General features: G+C 44.3%; 1 protein-coding gene across 8 annotated transcripts in view; it reads right to left on the bottom strand.

Moving 5' to 3' along the window:
* Positions 1 to 13026, bottom strand: part of LOC120952274 (protein GDAP2 homolog) — a 44522-nt gene that overhangs the window by 4147 nt on the left and 27349 nt on the right. For 4 of the 8 annotated variants that reach the window (XM_040371514.2, XM_040371515.2, XM_040371512.2 and 1 more), the window contains exons 10-11: positions 10654 to 10677; positions 2836 to 2994 (exon numbers count right to left, since the gene is read on the bottom strand). The exons of 2 other annotated variants lie outside the window; for them this stretch is intronic. In XM_040371514.2, coding sequence (XP_040227448.1) covers positions 2836 to 2994; positions 10654 to 10677 — 183 coding nt within the window. The remainder of the gene's footprint in view (positions 1 to 2835; positions 2995 to 10653; positions 10678 to 13026) is intronic. 2 more of the 8 variants (XM_040371516.2, XM_049605083.1) reach the window with 2 other exon arrangements.

The raw sequence follows: 13026 nt of genomic DNA, 5'->3' as shown, positions 1-13026 counted from the left end.
TGTTAAACAGTTTTATGACCATAATAATCATACTTCACACCTTAGTTAGCTGACTGCTACTGAACAGTACAAGCACCACCCCGTCGAGCAATAAATTAGCAGTGGAAATTTTCTAATTGCAGTATGGTGCGCTCGTCACCCACCAATGCAGTCAAACCGACCAATAATACAACTGTGCAGGCATCTGTCGCCAATCACGGTGCCCGCGGATCGCCATATGGATGCTTACATAAACAATACCCGCGTCAGGAACAGGCTTGGCGGCTGTCTTTGCTCCAGACTTGGAATTAATCACTGGAAAAAGCTGGTTGACGTAGAAATGTGTTCCCGGCGCATGGCAAGAAACGATGATTATTGCAACGCGTATAAATGGTGCATTTCATCAGGCAAAGCGTCTGGTAGTGAGTCCAGCCACTCAACAGCCACAGCTACACGTAATCTAATCAATTACGTTGACCTATTTTGAAAATGCGCACTGTTGTTCATCATCATCATCATCCTCAGCTGCATGCAGGCGAAGTGGTTTTAAGTGGATTGTTAGTTGGATATTACAAAAACATAAAAAGGAATAGTTTACACACATCCTCCAGCAAGTCAGAATCCAGCACGCGAAATGTTCAACAACAGCAGCTAGGTCTCCTTTCCCGCGGGGTTGGGTTTGCTGGTTGCTGCGTAATTTAAGCACCGTATTTGTCAAGCGTAGCGAATTGTATGAAAATTTGCCCCATAAATGGAGTTTCCGTTTTTCGCACCCGCCACACGGCAGTGTTCTACTGATGCTTGGTTTTCTCCCAAGGCCACCCTCGCGTGGAGCTGCAGGGAGCCAAGAACCATCACCATCCTCTCAAATTCCATCACAACACAATTTTCGCTCCTACAAAAACCACCTTATATGACTCGTTTTTTTAATGATTGCAGCCGTTGGCATTTGTTAAGCTCCTCGCTCACTGTGGAATGCGCGTGAAAGCTTCCACGGTAGCGGGGAGGTATACAGGCATGTTGTCTCGAGAACAAAAAAAAAGAAGAAATCCACTAGGTATACCCCCTCTGTCCACCTGTCCAGGGGGCAGATCATGGCCGCACGGACGTGAAGTGAAATAATTAGGAGAAACGTGACTGCCGGTATTGTATTGTTGATACGCAAAAGGTGAAGGTCAGGAAGCGCGAGCCAGGAGAGGGAGAGCGTAACTGAACACCAAGAAACGGAGCATATAAGAAAAAGGTACACATCTTTCCTGTTAGTGGTTTATGCACAATCTGCTTATTGCATAACTCTTCGGCACCACATGAAACGATACACTCCACGCGAACCACAGCGCAATTTCTTCGGCACTGATTTTTAGTCACGCAAAGAGGCGCAAATGTTCTTTTTTGGTACGTTTGCACTCCTCGCAAAGCTCGAACGAACGCAACAGTATCCTCCAAAAGGAGTAACTGGCCGTGAAATAGCGATCGATTGCTAAAACATGCCTACTCATCGTATTACCCCACTGACCCAAGCGGTGGCCTTTCTGTCCAAATGGTGATGGGGTCCCTCCTCGCTTAGGTCATCATTTAACCAAGGCAAAAGCAAGACAAGCATCCGGTCGGGATCGGAGCCTTCTAGTGCTCCCGTGTGTAAACTACTGAAACAGCAGCAGTAGCAGCAGCAGCAGTCGTAGTAGCAGTGGCAGTAGTAGTGACCGGATGTGTGGTTTCATGCTAAAAACTCCCAACCCCGTGCCTGCCGCCACCGTTTCCGTTTACAAACCTTGACGCCCCACCAGCAGCCAGCTCCAGCTGCTAAAGGACGAATAAACGTGGAAACTAGTTTTCTCGACCTTTTGCTACGAAACTGTATGGCGATAGTGTGTTCAGCATGTGTACGCGGCACCACTAGCAAAACGATATCATTTTTGGTTGGGGTGAGAATTAGAGGCACATTTCAAAATTGACTACCGACGCTACACAGAAGAGTTAGCACCAATGTGAAGGAGCGGGGAGGCTGCTTTTGGATTCTTTAAAATTCAAACAAAAGCGGCTCGCAAACTGCTCCAAATCAGAACCCTTTCGCAAGCAGAACTAGGGTTGATTATTTATTTAGGACGCGGTGGTGGTTTCTTCGAACTTTTTGCTAATCCGAGAGTTTCGGCCACTTCGGCTGCTTCGTGAGGACGAAATTAAATTATACACAATATAATTTCACTACCTCGTACAACCTTCTGCGAGTATTGCTGATGGGGAATAATTTCAAAAAAGTCTTCAACTAATGCCCGCAACTATCACAGCTACATTATAAGGTTTAATTATTTTTAACAACACTACAATGCGCGACGCTTCTATTTCACTGCGGACGGTTGTGTTTGACGTTGGGCAGTAATCTTTGAGTGAGCCCCTCTCAACGGCACCTACCAATAAACGTTAACTTGCTAATAAATGGATAATTGTTCACATGAGTCACCAAGCTTATCGCTTCGGGAACTGGTGACACAGGGTAAACAGCACTACACAGCATTCATTCTAGAGGAGCGCTAAAGCGTGCAAAACAATAACTGAAATTGTTTGTAGATATAAATGTTACAAACAAACTAAAACGGTAAACCAAAGATCACGTAATCCAGGGTGGAAAAAAAGCAAAGAAATACAAACAGAAGCGCAGAACTTTAAATCAATTTTGTAAAGAAACTGACAAAAGTAAACCAAACCAAAGTAAACGAGCTAACGAGAAAATGAAACAAAATGCAAAACGGGTAACACATTCCATACTATCAAAGGCCAAAGCAAGGAACGGGGTTTAGCAGCGTGTTGCATTTGCGGGTAACGGGTTTGGTTCGGTAGCAGATCTTTGGTACTAACAGATTCTCCTTTTGCCATTCGCTCTCGTCGAGCGACGAGTGGTAGTGCTTCATCAGCTCGACGTACGTAAAGGAGCCGTCTAGAATACGGGTTCGTTTGCCGACGTGCGTGGCCAGGACGTGGCCAATCATCTCCGGACAATAGTTTTCTGTGGTCGTACTAGAAGAGAGAAGAAATCGTCTCAGTAGTGCGGCAATGAGAGGGGGAAGCAGCGTTTATCGGGGTTGCGGGTAGAGAAGCATCGACTTTTAACGGTCGATACACGGGAAGGATATTGGGTGTTGGGGGGATGGCGGGAGGAGCAGCTTTCTTCTTTCTCCCTTCTCTCCAACACAGCCAACAGACGCACATGTTCACACGGGTACATGAAAGATTGGGACTGAAATTGTCACAGGAAGTAGAAACGTTAATATGCACAAACAGCACAACAAACTTAACGGCAAAGCAAAAAAAACACAAGATGATGAAAACTGAAAGCGATCGGGAAGGCATTCATCGTGGTTCAATTCAGCGCATCTAACAACGAGATCAATTGATAGAAAAGAACGTAAACGGGAGGCATGCAGATGCTAGTCGACATATCTTTGTGTGAATCGATCCCATGACGAAACGAAATACGAAACGAAGCCAAGTCAAAAGAATGTTACTGTGTTTGCTTTATACCAAACGGCCACTAGAGGCTTAATAATGTAGGGAAAATAACTCAAAACCCAAACTCTATACATCAGATGCAGTCTGGCACCTTGACCTTGACAAAGCTGCTCTCACTGAACAGCATCCCCAAGACATGCAACGCTCTGCCCCCTCCGGGTAAGAAGGGCAATTAATTGCAGCAGTGAGACGTATTTACGCACCACTCGCACTGATGAATTACCCTTGAGGGTGTTCGTGTCACTCCGAAGGGAGCGGGCTGTTTCCAGAGCAATTGCATCAAACTGCACATTTGGGAAGCGGCGGATAGTGTGGCTTGCCAGGCAACGGCAGCTGCATCGGGACGGTCGGCAGAAGAAGGTGGTATGCCGATGCCGATAACCAATTTCAACCAGTCGTCCTTCGGGCGTGTTTGCACGAGTCCGCTCAATTGAAGGACATTTCACATGCGCCGCCGGGTTCGGAACGATTCGACTGAGACTATGTCCACCCAGCCGTCCAATGCTGCTGATTTATGTAGCTCACGTACAATGGATGGATGGATGGTGTTATTCGCTCCCAGCGTCATGCCGCACCGGTACTATATCTCTTTCGCTCGTACACTTAGAGCGATTATCGTCGGAAGCAATCGATCGATTAGTGTATTAAGGAGCGGAATGATAAGGAAAACTTACAGCCATTATATGGACAGTACAATGGATATGTAATTGCGCAGTGAAAGGGTATTGCTTATTGATCCACTTTACAATTACTGGCCGTGTTTGGAGAGAAAGGTATTTATCGATAGGGAGTGAGTTTTTCAGTGCAATTTGCGCGATAGCTTCGTTAGCAATGATTAATGTTCTTCAAAGAAAATGATCTTGAGAAGGTTTTATCAAGAAATTCAAGAAACAATACGTTTTAGCGTGATAACAGGTTTAATCTAATACTTGCTTAAACCATTGACTTAGACGGTAAAAATTGAGAAGATTGACATGCATGTGTGATTTCGAATTTATCTATCAATAGAGTTGCTCAGGTTCAAAATAATAGATTAAGTTAATGTAGACGATTTCAATATACAAAAAAATCCTTATGTTTGTAAAGTTCGTATGAAAAACTAGCATTACAGCTGCTTAAACAAATTCATTTCGATATTGTTTTGGCCAACATTTAATTATTTTGAAGATTTTTTTTTTTAATTTTTCATAAATGATGAACAAATACAAGTATCATTTGTTTGAACTACCGTTCGCGTAAGTCGAGTACGTGAATACGTCATTCGTGAATATTTCGTCAATAGAATCTTTAAACGGATGGCTCATAATTCTATTCCAATCACTCTTGTTTCATGAACATGATCTTTGCGACATTTTGGCTAACCCATTAGGCTTAAGGGAAATGAATCCTGCAATATCTTGACTCGGTTCTCGGATCTGTTGCCACACAGGCTTAAAACTGCGAATAAATATGTTCATGAAACCGTGACTGTTTAACATCTCTAATTTCAATTTTCTTCCCAAAACAACAAAGTTTGGACTTAAGGTTTCCTTTTGTAAGACGAACAAAATGTGCAGATACAAAAAGTACGCAGGGGTTGATGGCTAGCTTTCAACGACACCTACTCACCTAAACCTACTATATATCACGTTTCCTGTACACACAATGCCTATGACGGCCAAAGCCTTCAAGCGGAACGAACCAAACAGTTGCTTGCATGTGTTCTCCAACATTCTCCACCAAAACGGCCCTCTCCTCCGTACGAGCGTATGAGTGATGGAGCATCTAATGACGGTCCGGGTGAGTGGGCTTTGTGGGGCCACGGGTGGAGCCACTAGTCAGATGACAAACATTCACACAAACACACGTGACCAAAATTTGCGCTCCAATTTTGGAAGAGCTTTGTTGCAGCGCCATTTATCATCGAAAACTCCCTTCTGGCGGTTAAAATCGAAACAAAATTTAGCGATTCAAAGTGGTGATTTAAATTGGAGGCTTTTTGTTGCTCTATAAACTTAAAGTACGATGTTCAAACTTTTTTCGGTGAATCAGTTCTTTCCTAACCGCTCCATAACAAACTCGCAAAAGGGTCGTTAGCGATGTTGAATTGCCCATACCCACCATACACGACGGACTGTTGTTTCCAACAGGTTAGCAGATGGTCTTGAAGGTCTGTGCAGCCCAAGTCGGGTGGGGTGGTATCCGGTAATAATTCCCATCCGATCATTACCATGTTTAGACTAAAAACGTTACATTTGGTCACACTTTCGAGACTCGTGGCAAAACAGCGCGCGCTACTCGTTGCTGGGCGCTTTTTGCCAGCGCGATTTGCTGTGTTACCATCAAGGCATTTAGCATCAGCTGCCTAATTAGGAAAGTGGAGGGGCTATGATATACCACAACAGCATTACTCTAACGGTTGCGTTTCGAGTTTGTGCGTTATATCTGTTTACATTTGAAATTGACTTAGCTGCTTTGGTGGAGAGCCATAATACCGGTTTCCGACTCACAGCTATGAACCGCACCGTTGTGCGAAACAAAACAAAAATCGGAAAGTTTTAGCTGTTTGAATAACATTGAACTATACACATGAATTATGTAAAACACATTTTCTAAACGAAACAAAACTTTCATACATTGTGGTCCGTTCGTTCGATAAGTTAAATCGATCGATAAATGTTTTTCATCTTCATTCTTTCCTGCAATGCACACACCAACACCTGCCCAGCAGTTCATCGTGGGTTCTGTTAAATTGACCATATTGCCCGCTGCCCCGCTTCCTCTAAACCCGTGTGTTCCAATTCTTAAACTACTCGCACCAACGCGGCGCCAGTTATCTGGGATGGAAATGAAATAATGTAAAATTTATCCATTTGCCCATTTTTGTGTCCTTTTAACGCCAGCGTATACCACATAAGGTTTGATATTGATGTCTACACACGATACTGGTAACGCTTTATGGTGCTTCAACCTTTTTTAAAGGAATGGAACACAAACGCATTCTTTTTTCAACTTTTTTTTGGTTCGACATATTCGTTTTCCAAAAGTGTGTGCAATCTCTACGGAACCAACGGGCAGTTCCCGCAGTAGACCGGAAAGGAGGCCGTTGGTATGTGCAAAACGCAATGTATTATTAATATGAGCTCCTCCCGTGGTGGTGACACAACCCTTTGCAGATGATATTTAATATCGTAATGGATGTTTGTGTTCATGTTGCTCGCACAAACGGCACACCGCATGGCATACCACCATTGCACGACCCGGTCGGGCGCGGGATTCGTCCTTTCATAAAGTGCCAAACATGATTCATGCATATATCGGTAAATAATGATACGTGCACACTTCCGCCCGGGTTTGGTGGGTAGGATGAGGACGACAAATATTGGGTATTTGCTGCATGATGACGAGCCAACGCCAGACTCTACTGCTTCGTATACTTCTTCCTTTCGATCCTTCTTTTTACTAAATTTGTTTCTTCTTCTTCTTATTCTTCTTTCTATTGATGGTGCTGTTTGAAGTAAGGCGTTTACAGATTCATCTTGCAACGTAGCAGTGGCGTGAAGTCGGACGGCTCAGATAAAATTTAAACCCACAATCTGTAAGGTTTTTGAGCAAACACTTAGTCACGGTGGTATCGATCGACGCCCCGAAACTTGCCGCTTCGTCCAGATGCGAATTAGTTTCTTGTGCTCCAATTCTCATATCACACACAATTGCATTAAGCTGTGTCATTCGTCCTATTAACATCGGAACGTCCGAAAGTGTTCGAAAACGACGCTTCCCGGAGATCGATCGATCGCCTTCGCGCGAACTGTGAATCTTGCTATTTGGTCTACAACAACACCATCCCTTCCCCCTAACCTAACTTGGCTAGCAGCCAGACCGCTGCACCACCATCACCAGCACCACCACCAAAGCCGGAGGATCAGAGGCGAGGCCGTCGATTCATTTCCAATCCTCCAGAGAGAGAGCTGGAGTGGCACTTTTGATGCATGGGCTATTTTTGGACGCCAGAAAATTGCGTCTGTTCGCCGTTTCACTTACGGCCGGGTTCGCTCGCTCCTGGCCACGCCGTCCCCGCGCGCCAGGCCACGCGCAAAGACACGGGCGTACCTTCTACAGTACGGTGTTACGATTCTCACCTTTCCTCTGGCGTTTCGATGTGTATCTGGTCCACCTGGATTTCGGGCGGTATGCTGATGGTCGCATCGCTCAGATCGATCGATTCCATTGTCACCATTTGGGCCATGTTTTACAAGACGGCGGAAGGTGAAGGCTTGTCGTGCGACGATGATGATGAGAAGGGTAAATATGATGCGTGGTTTTTTTCTCTTATTATGACACTCGCACAAAACACTTTTTATGAACTGCTTTTTTCCCCCGATTTGCTGCTGATGCCTCAACGATAGGAGAGCTCTGGCGGAGGGGATAAAAAATAGACAACACGCTTTTTTATCGTTACACTCTAGCTTATATAGCAATGCGAAGCACTGTGCTCGGAGCAGTAGGGTTTATTGCGACCGGCAACACCGGAAAAAGGATGTTTCTCAAGGTTCCGGCCGGTCGTACACTGATCAATAAATGGCCAGCAAGGATATACGATTTATACACTTAGGTACCACACCATACACCGCGGCCGTAAGATAGATTGGTTTGCAATGAATGCGCACACCGCGTGTTGGTGGTGCTGGCGAATTGTTTCACTTTCGATTTTCCAATACACACACTCAGCGAAACGAAACACCGCTAGACAGACCACACCGTCGTTGCCGCTTGGCGTGTGGAAAAACAGCGAATGTGAGCACAGAGTTTGTTGGCACTGTCTGCCCTGTCTGCCGCTGGCTCTGGTGGCGGTTCGTGCTCCGATTCGGGTCGTTCAAATGCCGGAAAAGCGTTCCGATTTTATGGGGGAAGCGGGGGGATGGGAGGGATGAATCATGGACGATAGGGAAAATGAGAGTTCCGTGCTGTATTCTCTCGCTCTGCTTTGTAACAGTTGCTGCTCACGTTATCATGCAGAGCAACTGGGAGCGAAATGAGTAAGGAAAGGTGTTTTAGTGGAACAGCGCGCGCTCACTGGTGTTTGCGCTCGCGTCTCGTAGCGAAACGGAAAAATATCACCGTTTAAAAATAGAATTTTCCTCCCGATCAGCGGGCAAACTTGGGCAAGTTCCCAGTGCGGTATGGAAAGGTAGGGAGAAAGGGGAAAAGGACGACGACCACCACCACCAACGACAGCGTAGGCAAGGACTGGTAGCGCACAAGGACGACGATAAGGATTGGTGAAAATCGATGAAATTTTACACACACGCAACAACACTTTGCAGGTTCACTGTCTCTCTTGAGTATCTTTTCTAAAAGTGTACGCTGGTTTCAATTGCTTGCATAAAACAAGGCACCGAACAATGGAACCAAGAGACCCACCACCAACAGTTGGTTTGCCAAAACGAAATTGATCCGCGAAAAAGCACACAAATCACACGATGCAGCAGCAGGAGCAGTTGCACAATGATGTGTAGCGCGCGCGAGCGATGCAGCCGAAAATGCAACCGGCCAGAAGAAGAAGAAGAAGAAACCGAGAAACCACGCACGAACGAACAAACGCCAAATAACTTCAAACGCAACAAAAGGCCACCGCCACTGCTCGTGTGCGCAAACCCGGGGAAAACAACTTCTTCGACTGTTGAAAAGTCGAGTGCCGTTCGCTAACTGACAGCGCCACCGTTCACCCCATGGCCAGAGTGTGGGGCCCGCGTAGTGATCGGTTGTTACACCGCACGGCCAATGTTGAGGGCGCTCGCTCTCTCTCTCGCTTCCTCCCCGACGAGAGGGAGAAAAACATCACCGACATCGTCCTTCTCCGATGTAACCTTCCCTTCCCGCTCCATTGCATCGCCCCAAGCACGGTCAAACCAAACAGATGATTTCGTGTTTTATTGTGGTTGCGTGCGTTCACTCTCACTCTCTTGCTCTATTCGAGCCGGAGGAGCAACCATTGCGGAAGGAAGAACAGAGCGGGCAACAGAGCGGTAACACATGTAAAGCGTCACAAGATGTGAGCATCGTCGAGAGTAGCAAGTAGTAGTGGATGCGTCTTGGATGCGAGAGACTGCATTGCCAAGTACAGCTCACACTAATGCTCACTTCTCATCGGAACGCACTCATCCGTGAGCGATGAAATGTGTACTATTGTTTCTCATCGTACCACCTCTCTGCTCACCACCAAGATGGTGCCATTAGGCGGGCTTTTCACTACTCCAAAAATTCATGGATACCTTCGAAACCACGACGCCACCAAGATCTTACTGTAGTAGAATTTCGTTTTGTTTGGTATACTTATCACTTAAGATTTAGTAAATGGTAGGGAAAGATAAATAAAACAAAATTAACGATGCTTTGTTTGCATAGCATTAATAAACGAAATGTGGAAGCGATCGCAAAGTATGTGCAAAACTGTGAAGCCAATTGATAGAGCTTGTATGCATATTTATGACAAATATTTCGTTAAAATTGGTTGTAAACAATCGTACAGAGCGGAATTAAAGTTCAGGCTCAAACAGACCGCACAGTAACGCAAACATGAAAACAATCAAATAGAATAAAATACAGGAAGAGAAATGCATAAATGTGTAAAGCGAAAGACATAAAAAAGATAAAAAACATGACATTAGCAGAAGAAAATATTGAGCGACGCAATTTGCAAAGAAAAGAAGAACTGTCTAAGCAGTGAGATTGCTTTAATCTGATACTGGCAGTAAGCACGGTTTCTTCCATCAGGGATGTCCCTCTCTTTCGCTTGATGTAGAAACGAGTATTGAAAGGTAGATGAAACAAAACGAACGGAAAAAATGAATGAAAATGTTCAGCTGCATTCATGTAGTAGAATTTTTTCTGTAAGAAAAAAGGGGTGCCTTTGAATTTCTAACACTAGAATTTTTACTCAAGAAAAAGAAAATAACAACTCCATACGACTAGCGCTACTACTGGTGGCCAAAGATAAAGCTAACTGACGCACTCATAACAGGAGCATGTAACAGCGGCACAAGAATATAACTAACTATTCTGCTCTAAGTAAGTGAAAGAAGAAGAACAAGAAGAAGTACTGCACGTCAATGTGGGAACTGAGTGGGGAGGTGGAGGAAATGTTTGATTTTTTGTTTTGTTTTGTTTTTTTTTGCAAATACTCACTCGCAATCCACCAACAAAGGTGAACTAAACATTGCAGATTTTTGAGGGTGAAGAAAGTTTGGGAAAAATAAATGAAAATAGATTGAGAGAATTAGTGTGGCCGAAATTATGCATCCGCCTGCGTGTTGTCGAAAGATTGACAACATAAAATGATTAATTAATTTGAAAATCTCTAAATACTTTACCGAAACCGAAACATACAAAAATGGATTCAATGACTAAACAAATCAGGAGAAGAAGTATGTTTTCTTCTAATTATACGATCGATACATAACTAGCAATCTACGTCGAATTTAGGGGGAGGCACACCTCTCATTTGACATACCGAGTGGATTGGGTGACTATCATACTCTACCGCATTACCTTCATTCAACGCGACACGGGTGTTATCTGTGTTTTCATCAACCAAATCTTTTGCAAACAAGAGCTGCTTCAAATTTACAACTTTAAAAAATCACAACAGCAGCAGCAAAAACACACGAAACCCAAATAAGTCTACTGTTGTGTTGCCGAATGACGCAGGCTTTATGGTTATGAGGTATAATCGGAATACTGCTGCAGAATATGATAACCGTCATATTGCAGATGGATGCGCGAGATGATATCGCGATTAAATATATGTGATGTCGCCAACAGCCACGAGATGCCGCGTATCTTTGCTTTTAACATCTTAGCTTAGTTCCTTTATTACAATTTATCTTTTTATCTTGTTTTTTTTTAATGCATGCAATGAGTGACTGGTTGTTGTGTTATTTTCTTATCTCTCAAATCTCTATCTCTCTTGAGATAAATACATGCAGTATTTAGACATAAGTCGCATTGTGCTCTCTTCAAACCATCAAAACTTGATACGCAATTGAGAGAAAAAAGTTTGGACATTACATCGTGACAAATGGACCTAAACCTTTCTATGCAGTGCAACAGGGAGTGCTATTGTGTGGAATAGCACCTGAAGCATGTTGAAGATGGGCCCTTAATGCCATAAATAGTAATCGTTACTAGCAACCAAACATACAGTATCGGACATTAAGATAGGACCCTTTTTTTTAATGCACCGTGCACTTGTTTTGCCACGTTACTTGTGTTTGTGTGTGTGTATGTGTGTATGTGTGTGTGTGTGTGTGTGTGTGTGTGTGTGTGTGTGTATGTGTGAGTGTGTGTGTGTGTGTGTGTGTATGTGTGTGTGTGTGCATGTGTGTGTGTGTAGTAGTAGAAAGAGAGTGTGCTTTTTAATGTGTATTAGCAAGTGCGCGGGTTTGTGTCTGAAAAACATAGCTTGCCATGATGTCATATTGCGTTGAAATTATTCTTATTATGTGTGTTATCATGTGAAACATTGTGCGTTTACACTTGGATAAAAACTAAAGTTTGCATCGACAGCAGCGCTTGTTTCTCAGACGAAAACGCAGGTGTGCTGTTTCATGAATGTGAATGCGACACTGGTGCGAAATGGACACGCGCACAATAGCAATGAACTCGGCATTCCCTCACAGGTGTTTCTCCAGTGCGCGCCATTGAAAGGCCTTCGTGCATCTCTGCGTTGCACGTTGTGTGCGAATGGTAAACTTTGTGCGTGCATTGAGCTGGCGCGCAGTTGTTCTTTTCAATGGGCGTTTTGTTTCATGAGCGCGGCAGTATTCTTTTCTCGATTTTGAAGGGAAGACGCTTTCTCGCGTACTCGTTGATAGTTTTTATCCATGCGATGTTTTCGCTGCTCGACAACGATGTAATTCATCGCGTATAGAAGTAGAACACAGGCAGAGCACGGGATCAGCCGTGTCCAAGTTTTAAACCAGCGCGTTCTTGACGGTCCAAGCAAGCAATGTTAGTAACAATGGGTCGAGGTAAACGTTGTACCGATTATCAGCGCCATATGTAAAAGCGAATGGCTGCTGCTGGCATTAAGCGCAAAAGGATCGAGTTCGTAATGGAACGATCGCGCACTTTTGTGGCAAACGCGCTTCGGACAACCGAAACGTGCTTAGACAACTGAAACGCGCTTGGACAACCGAAACGCGCAAGTCAACCGGACGTCCTCAGAAGACCACGGCGAAAGAAGACCGTAACATTGTTAATATATCGAAAACACACTGATCGCGAGGGCGGTGGTCCTGCTTATCACACCAAAAACCTAACCCAAAACACAAAAAAACTACTTACAAATCTATACGACACGACCTACTTGTGAAACAAAGACACACATCAATACACATTCAAACATACATACACACACACACACACACATGCACACACACATGCACACACACACACACACACATACACACACATACACAAACACAAACACATACAAACCACACATAAACATGGCCCAACGGGTGCATGGTGCGTTAAAAAACCAATGCCCTATCTTTC

The sequence above is a fragment of the Anopheles coluzzii genome, chromosome 2 (genome assembly GCF_943734685.1).
Source record: "Anopheles coluzzii chromosome 2, AcolN3, whole genome shotgun sequence".
NCBI classification, from domain to species: Eukaryota; Metazoa; Arthropoda; class Insecta; order Diptera; family Culicidae; genus Anopheles; species Anopheles coluzzii.
Note: the sequence above shows the minus strand (reverse complement) of the source record. Positions and strands in the feature narration are given on the sequence as shown.